This window comes from Garra rufa, chromosome 9, assembly GCF_049309525.1.
Source record: "Garra rufa chromosome 9, GarRuf1.0, whole genome shotgun sequence".
Lineage (NCBI taxonomy): Eukaryota > Metazoa > Chordata > Actinopteri > Cypriniformes > Cyprinidae > Garra > Garra rufa.
The window spans coordinates 30,528,007-30,537,428 of NC_133369.1; the positions used below are offsets into that span (position 1 = coordinate 30,528,007).

At 41.9% G+C, this 9,422-nt stretch overlaps 1 protein-coding gene across 1 annotated transcript in view; it reads right to left on the reverse strand.

Annotated features, from left to right (window-relative positions):
- The window catches only part of LOC141343223 (NACHT, LRR and PYD domains-containing protein 3), a 29,225-nt gene that overhangs the window by 1,440 nt on the left and 18,363 nt on the right, over positions 1-9,422 (reverse strand). The window contains exons 8-9 of the mRNA XM_073847824.1: positions 621-794; positions 38-211 (exon numbers count right to left, since the gene is read on the reverse strand). Coding sequence (XP_073703925.1) covers positions 38-211; positions 621-794 — 348 coding nt within the window. The remainder of the gene's footprint in view (positions 1-37; positions 212-620; positions 795-9,422) is intronic.

Consider the following 9,422-nt stretch of genomic DNA (forward strand, 5'->3'; position numbering starts at 1 on the left):
CACACATACAAACAGCAGTGCTCCCTGTTCAACATACTTAAGATTTTCCAGTGCACAGTTTGGATTGTTCAGTGTATTACAGAGCAGCTTGGCTCCTGATTCTCCTGGGTGATTGTAGCTTAGATCCAGCTCTCTCAGGTGTGAGGGGTTTGAACTCAGAGCTGAAGACACATAATTACAGCCTTTCTCGGTCACCTTACAGCCAGACAATCTACAAACACACAGCAACAGACCATATCACATTTTTGGACTTCACACAGCAACCTGTGTATTTCATTTAATTACAATGTTTTTCCTCATCCCATATGTTTTTTCTCTTGTCTTACTCTACTATGCCTCTTTGAACTTTTAACTGCACTTTTCAGTATCAGTATCACAAACTTCTCCAAAACATGCTTCTTTGGTGAGCATCCATTATAAAACACTCGCTATGCATTAGTATCAGTATCAGTTAATAATAATTTAAAATCATTTAAAATCCTAACATGTATTTTAAGTAAACGATTAAAGAAAATACAGCAAGGGGTCTGCTGAGACATTGTAAACACCCAATAAGTCTAATAGAGAATGAATGATAAGGACATGTTTAGCTTGATCAGTCATTTTGTGTTTTTAAATACCTTAGTATGTTCAGTTGACACTGTGTACTCTTCAGTCCAGTAGAGAGCAGCTTTGCTCCTGAATCCTGCAGGTCATTGTTACTCAGGTCCAGCTCTCTCAGACAGGAGTTTGATGACTGTAGAGCTAAAGACAAACTTTCACAGCACAGATCCGTGAGATTACAGATGACCAACCTACAAAAGGACAAGAAAAATAGTTAATTAAAATATTAGGTAAAAAATATGGTATGTGCTTTATACATTTGTAACTTTTTGTCTTGTTTGTGCACTAGTCCATTATTCAGCAGGAAAACCCATTTAAATGTTGATATCATTCTAGTTATTTAAATGTAATATTTTCAGTTTTCTGAGATTTTTTTACATATGTAACACTGACTAAAGTTTTCCATCTTTGTATCTAACCAGATGGGGTTTGTTAATACAAATTATGTTTTATATTTTACATTACTTACATTTAATTTATCTTCTATGAAAATTTCATGTAAATGAAACAAGGTCACTGTATTTCTCATAAAACTGATTGAGCTTAAATTAAATCTGAAATGACACTTTTGTAAGTGTTTTGGTCCTTTTATTAGTTTATTAGACAGTTTATTAGTTCCTGTCTGTTCTTTAGTTCTTCGTTTGGTTTACTTGTAGGTTATGTGTGTTTGCTTTCTCCTCGATGTTGAACTATTTCCCTGTGGTTTCATTTATTAAAGACAGTTATTAGATATTTGATGACTCCTATGTTCTCCCTGCATCAACGTAAAGTGATAGAGGACCGGACCAAATACAAATTGAGCAGCAATCTACCCTACGTTTTGTTTTTTCCATTGTTTACTCACTGTTTTCTTTTCTTTTGTTTTTCCAATGGATCCCCTCAAGTGATTATGTTCAGTTTACCAAGATGGACGTCCCCTGGAGGAGTACATCTGCAAATTCTTCACCTGCTCTCAGCAAACTACCCTTGACCAGTGGACTCTTGTGGACTGTTTCTGGGGTGGTCTGGATGAGGGGATCGTGAAACGGATGCCACTGACCGGGTCCAGGTGGACTCTGCCCTATTACATCGACCTGGTTTGGTCCCTCAGCGGATCCTGTCTCCTCGCCGCCTGCCCAGAACTACCAGCCGCATTCAAGTTAAGCCCCCCAGCCGCTTCCAAAGTCAAGCGCGCCGGCCGCTCCACAGTCAAGCCCGCTGGCCGCTCCAAGTCAAGTCTGCCGGAATGTTCAGCCCGGTGAGGGCTCCTGTTCCCGTATTCAGCCTGGTGAGAGCTACTGTTCCCAAGTCAAGCCCAGAGAGGGCTACTATTCCCATGTTCTGCCCAGAGAAAGCTCCTGATCCCCAGCCAGGTAGAGTGAGAGACTCTGTCCCCAAGTTAAGCCCTGAGAGGGCACCTGTCTCCCCGTCAAGCCAGAAGAGGGCTTCTGATCCCACGACCAGCCCAGAGAAGGCTCATGTTACCAAGACCAGCCCAGAGAGGGCTCATGTTCCCAAGACCAGCCCAGAGAGTGCTCCTGCTTCCACATCCAGCCCAGAAAGGGACGTTATCCCTGCACCATGCACCATGGCCCCCTGAGTTCCCTGTTCCGCCATAGCTTGTACCATGATCGGCTTGTACCAGCCTCCAGGTCACCCACCACACCTCCCCCGTGAATATGTTACGGCATGGGATGCCCCTTTCAGTGCTTGTTAGTGTTTTGGTCCTGTTTTGCCCCCATATTAGTTCCTGTTTCCTTATTTGGTCACTTTCCTGTTCTTGTTTAGTTTGTGTTTGTAATTATCCTGTCTATTTTAGTTCCTGTCTGTTCCTTAGTTCTTCGTCCAGCCTACTTGTAGGTTATGTGTGTTTACTTTCTCCTATATGTTGGACTATTACCCTGTGTTTTCTTTTAATAAAGACTGTTTAAGATATTTGATGACTCCTGCATTCTCCCTACATCAATGTAACGTGACAACTTTGTACCCAGCATTATGCTTCAGTAACAGCCTCTATGTATAACTGGTTTACATTGTGAAAGAATTAAAATAATCTTGTGTATGATATGATATGACTTTTATTGTCAGACGAATCTGAAAATTTTCTTGCGTAACGGTATGTTGACACTCTTTACAAACAGACAAAACACAATTTACAAAAAACATACAATATAATCAGGAAAGCTGGAGCTTTCATTTTACATGGATCTTGTTTAGCTCTAGGACAGCCTGGTGTACAAAGGAATGTAGCCAGACTCTTAACTAAATAGCATGAGATCTTAGACTAGTCTTCTAAGATTTTCTAACTTTTGTTAATCAGCCAATTGGATTTTTAGTTATCAAATATTAATTATTCTCAAAATCTAAACTAAAATCTGATCACTACAAAACAATTATTCATATACAGGTGCTGGTCATATAATTAGAATATCTTCAAAAAGTTGATTTATTTCACTAATTCCATTCAAGAAATGAAACTTGTATAATGTATACATTCATTCCACACAGACTGATATATTTCAAGTGTTTATTTCTTTTAATTTTGATGATTATAACTGACAACTAATGAAAACCCCAAATCCAGTATCTCAGAAAATTTGAATATTACTTAAGACCAATATGTAGCCTGGCTAGGTTATTTAAAATCTCTCACATGTGTACTTCTGAAATTATAAAAGTCATAAATGCTATGTAGTCATATCATTGAATGGCATTTCGTCTGCACTAAGATTACACTGATTACGGTAAATGATTATGTGAGATGCACTTGCTTTTGGCCAGTGTGTATGTTCTTTTATTTGCGATTGGTCAGTATTTTGCCTACTCCCGCCCCTGTGCAGGTATTAAGATCTCTGATTGGAAAGGGAAAAAAAAGAGGAGAAGGAGATCGAAAGTGATGTCGCAGATTTCTCTCTGCCGTGTTTCAGAAAGAAAGACGGAAATAACCGCTGATTATGTGTTTTTTTTTACATCTTCCGCAAATAGAAAGTGGTAAAGAAAGTTTTCTGTTATTTCGTGCCGTTTGTGTACTTTAAAACAAAGAGTATAGACGGACTTACGTTTGTTTTCGGCTGCTACTCGCGCTGTAATCACCTTTTTCTCTGACGGAGAGTAAGAGACTTTCGTGTGATGAGAGATCACAGCTTCCTAATGAACCGAGGAGCAAGAATACAGGATGGAGAAATCAGATAGCGTTCTAAATCCCCCCGCGATTTAGAATTCCTCTGGCGTCGCGGGATTTGTTGTCATTCAGCGAGCCGCGGGTGAAACGACAGACGAATACGGAGTTCCGACGGGATCAGCGGACAGCACGTGCGTTGACGCAATCAGACCACAGGTACTCACGTTTATTTTTTTAGCTCTTCAGAGCGAAGAGGCCATTTGTTGGTTTAAACGGCCACACCATTCTCAAGCAACGATACAGGCCTGCAACGGGTTGGGATTATTGAAATTGAAACTGAAAGTGAGTGTGTGGGCCCACATTACACAATTACTATTTGGTTTGTTCATTTAATTTCTGTTGAGTATTTGCATCTTGACGGTATTTAGTGCAGTAATTTATAAGTGAAGGTTTATTTCTTACTGATACCAACTAAGTATTATTTGTGCACCTTTTGTTGTTGGAGGATAAGATATCAAACTGCTGATCTGAGAAGATCTAAAGGTGTTTTGTTTAAAAAAGACAATACATATTGTTGTATTTCATTTAATCCATATTTTATTCTCTTTCTTAAATTTCATTTTCTCTTGGTAAATAAATCCTTTGATAATTGTTAATAGCTTGTCTTCAGTGACTTATATTTACCAAATTATCAGAAAGATTACTAAGTAGTATATCACCTAAGCAAAGTGATAATTGGGGAAACAGGAAGGAAGTAGATAAGTTAGGTCGGGAGACATATCATTAGAATCTGGGTGCAGCACCCCTTGGAGAAGAAGGCAGGGGGTGCTACACATTTATGGGGGCTCGTCCGGGATAGCTTCCTTCTTGTGATCAGCTGACCCTAGAAAACAAAAGTTAAATATATAATTGAGATTATTTAAGTAACTTGACAATTACTTACCTGAGCTCCAAGCATAGCATTTGGACGGGATCCAGTTCTTCTTGCTGAATTGTCTAAATGGTGTAAAGAAGTGAACATTGATGAGAAGCATGGCCTACTGTTAATAGGAGTGCCTGCTAACACTGATGTGGCATTTATAGAAGAAACAGCACAGGCTGTAAAAGCATTTGGTAGGGTTCATATGAGAGATTCCAGAGTAGGACCAACTCCAAACACTAGTTTGGTTCTTTGTGAATGCAGAGAAGCCACCGATCCGGCTCATACCCCCCCTGAATTAGTACCTGTTCAGGGGGAGGAGACATGGAAAGTAGTAGTGGCTTCAGCAGCTGGGTCTGTTTCAGATTTCTCCCAGAAATTGTCTAAGTTTCTAAGTGAGGAGGGAAAGTCGTTGTCTGATTTGCAAGCTCTATTCACTCAACCTAGCCCAAGTGCTGGTTCTCCAGAATCTATAATCCGTGCCGTGGGAGAACTATTAGAGAAGACTTCTAAACCATTAGGGGATGCTAGTGCATACCGTCGATTACGCACTTTCTCGGGTACTGTCCCCACACCAACCGGAGAAGAAAGTTTAGAAAACTGGATGGAACAAGCCAGGTTGATGACTGCTGAGTGCGAATGTTCTGAAAAGGAAAAAAAAAAAGACGAGTAATGGAATGTTTAAAAGGCCCAGCGTTGGACATTGTGAAGGCTGTTCGGTTTTCCAGTCCTGATGCTAGTGCCTCACAATATCTGGATGCTTTGGAGAACACTTTTGGAACATTTGAATCTGGGGAGGATCTCTACTTTGCTTTCCATCTTCTTAGACAGTCACAGGGAGAGGCACTGTCTGATTTTCTGAGGCGAATAGAGAAATCCTTAGCTAAAGTGGTTCAAAGAGGAGGGCTGACACCACAGTTAATGGACCGGGTGAGGATTGAACAACTGATCCGAGGAGCTGTTGAAGCAGATCTCATGCTGCTGCAGTTGAGACTAAGGGAGAGGAAAGAAAACCCTCCAAATTTCCTAGCATTACTGAATGAAATTAAAGAAGCTGAAGAAAATGAAGCTGCCCGTCATAAGATCAAAACTTCAGTAAAGGCCATACATCTGAAATCTGATGACACAATGAACTCTTCTGTGGTAAAACAGTTACGTGATGAAATAAAAGAGTTGAGATCTCGTTTGGGAGATGATTCTGGGAAAAAACCTGTTGCATCCTTGAGAGTGGAGTCTAGAGACCAACAGGTTAAGAGAAAGGTTGAAACCCAGAAAGAGTCTGAGTTGCAACTGTTAAAAAAACCAAGTTCAGAAGTTGCAAGAGCATCTGTCAGTGATGCATGTGAGCTCTGCTAAGCAATCTCCACAGTATATGTCAAATCCAAAGCCATTTCAGTTTCCAAACCAGAGAACATCTTCAGTGACTCGAGAAGATTTCTTCTGCTATCGTTGCGGAGAGAACGGGCACATTGCGACCAAGTGTAAAGCCCCAGAAAATCATACACTAGTGATACAGAAGCTAGTGCGTTCTCTTCGTCAGGCTAAATCTGAGAGAAGCAAATCAACTGGAGATAATGTCTCTGCAAATAGTCTCAATTGTTCTTTTGATCAGAGTTCAATTGCCAACAGTAAAGCCAATTCTCTTCCCAAAGGACTAGTGGGTCCTGTCACTACCATTCCGGTAGGAGTGAATGGATGCCCATGTACAGCCCTTCTTGATAGTGGGTCGCAGGTCACTATTGTCTTTGAAGGATGGTATTCCCAATATCTGTCCCAAGTTCCAATTCAGCCGCTTGCTGGATTGTCCATTTGGGGACTGAGTGAATCAAGTTACCCGTATAAGGGCTATATAGTGGTAGACTTCTCCTTTCCTTCCACATTCACGGGTGAAGCAGAGTCTGTTTCTGTCCTAGCATTGGTTTGCCCAGAACCACAGGGTGCTCTGCAATTTCCGGTCATTATTGGAACTAATGCTAATTTCTTTCAGAGATTAACTGCACTCAGCTCAAACTCAGGTGCTTCAAATCAAGCCTACTTGTTGAGAATTCAGTCAGAAGTGCTTAAGCCACATGCACCACATGTTAAAGCCGATGTGGGGGGCGTTGAACTAGATGAGGGTCAAATAGTGTGGACTGGACCAGGAGGGTTAACCATACCGTTGAGAGGTGAGAGGTATGCAGTATGCAAGGTAGAAATGAAGAAACAACTGGGAAAAGAAATTTTCCTCCTTGAAACATCAGAGGACATCCAACTTCCAGCTGGAATTCTTATTCCCCCTACAGTTCTCCATTCTTCTGACATGAATGTGGATGGTTTCAGACTGCTAGTGTGCAATGACACCTCCCGAGAAATCACCATACCTGCAGGAACTGTGATTGCTAATGTATGCCCCACTGCTATGGTCACGGTAGCACAGGGAGTGCAGACTGCTTCCAAAACGTTAGATCCAAAACTCTTTAAGTTTGGTGATTCTCCTATTCCAACCAACTGGAAAGCTAGGCTGAGAGAGAAGTTGTCTGAGCGAGGAAGGGTGTTTTCTGTAACCGAATGGGATGTGGGGAGAGCTAAAGATGTGAAACATACCATAAGACTAAATGATTACCGACCCTTTCGGGAACGGTCAAGAAGAATTGCACCTGCAGATATTGAGGATGTCAGGCAACATTTGAAAGATTTGCTAGCAGCCGGTGTCATAACCGAATCCAGAAGTCCGTATGCATCACCAATAGTCATTGCCAGGAAAAAGAATGGAGCCATTCGAATGTGTATTGACTATCGGACTCTGAACACCAGAACCATACCAGACCAGTATACCACCCCAAGGATAGAGGACGCTTTAGACTGTTTGTCAGGGAGTAAGTGGTTTTCTGTCTTAGACTTGCGCAGTGGGTATTACCAAATCGAAATGGCTGAAGAGGACAAAGAAAAGACAGCCTTCATTTGTCCTCTAGGCTTCTACCAATTTGAACGTATGCCCCAGGGTGTGGCTGGGGCTCCAGCCACATTCCAAAGATTGATGGAAAAGGCTGTGGGAGACATGCATCTCCTCCAAGTTATTGTGTACTTGGATGACATTATTGTCTTTGGACGAACGTTAGAAGAACACGAGGAGAGGCTGTTGAAAGTACTCGACAGACTACAAGAGTATGGTCTAAAAGTGTCCATTGGCAAATGTCAATTTTGTCAGCCGAAAGTAAAGTATGTGGGGCATATTGTATCTGCTGCGGGGGTGGCTCCAGATCCAGAAAAGGTGAAGGCTGTCATGAATTGGAAAATGCCCACTGATTTGAAGTCTTTGAGATCTTTTCTTGGATTTTGCGGGTTCTACCGTAGATTCATAAAAAATTACTCAGCTATCGTAAGACCATTAACTGAGTTAACCAAAGGGTATCCTCCTGTGAAGGGGCAATGCAAAACTTTACCAAAGGGAACATACTACCGGGAATCTGAGCCATTTGGTGAAAGATGGGATCAGATGTGCACCGAGGCATTCCATCACATCATTCATTGCCTTACCCATGCTCCCGTGCTTGCATATGCAGACCCAGCTAAGCCGTATATATTACATGTGGACGCGAGCTTGAGTGGACTGGGTGCTGTGCTTAACCAGGAATACCCAGAGGGGTTAAGGCCAGTAGCATATGCAAGCCGAAAATTGAATGCAGCTGAGCAGCGATACCCAATACACCAATTGGAGTTTCTGGCGTTAAAATGGGCAATAGTCGACAAGTTTCATGACTATTTGTACGGTGCAAAGTTCACAGTCAAAACGGATAACAACCCTTTGACATACTTGTTAACAAGTGCAAAACTGAATGCCACAGGTCATAGGTGGTTGGCTGCCCTAGCCACGTACGATTTTGATCTTCAGTACAAACCTAGTCGTCACAATACTGATGCTGACATGCTGTCAAGGTATCCGGCGTCCATTGATGTGACAGCTGAATGGATTGACATCCCAAGGTCAGGGGTAAGAGCTATCTGTAAACTTGCAGATACCCATTCTTCTGAAGAATCCTGTGGTAGGCTAGTGGAGCAGTTAGGGTTTCCTTCAGACGGTATCCCCTCTGCATATGTTTGCCCCATACATTTGGAACTGGAACATAAGGTGCAGTTATCCAACTTAGACTTGCGACTGGCTCAAGAGCAAGACTCCGTTATTGGACCCGTGAGACAAGAAGAAAAGGGCAAAGTACTTTCAGTTACCAAGAATTCATCTCCTTCTGAAATGTTGTTGAGACAACAGGGAAACAAATTAGTCATTCGTTATAATCTCTTATACAGAATTACTAAGAGCTCCTGTGGAAAAGAGATTCAACAGTTAGTCCTACCAGAAAAATACAAACCTCAAGTATTGCATTCTCTTCATGATGAGTCTGGCCATCTTGGAATTGAGAAAACCACAGAACTATGTAGAAATCGTTTCTACTGGCCGCGAATGAGCACAGATGTGGAACAGTACATCAAAAACTGTGGACGATGTATTGCAAGGAAAACATTACCCCAAAGGTCTGCTTACCTGAGTCATATCACCAGTAGTGGGCCGATGGACCTAGTTTGCATTGACTTCCTTTCCATTGAGCCTGACTCTAAGGGGATTTGTAATGTTCTGGTTATTACAGATCATTTCACCCGCTACGCCCAAGCGTATCCAGCAAGAGACCAGAAAGCATTGACTGTAGCCAAAATCTTGGTGGACAAATTTTTTGTGCACTATGGTCTGCCTGCCCGGATACATTCCGACCAAGGGCGAGATTTTGAGAGCAGGCTCATCAAAGAGTTACTGGGTATCTTAGGGAT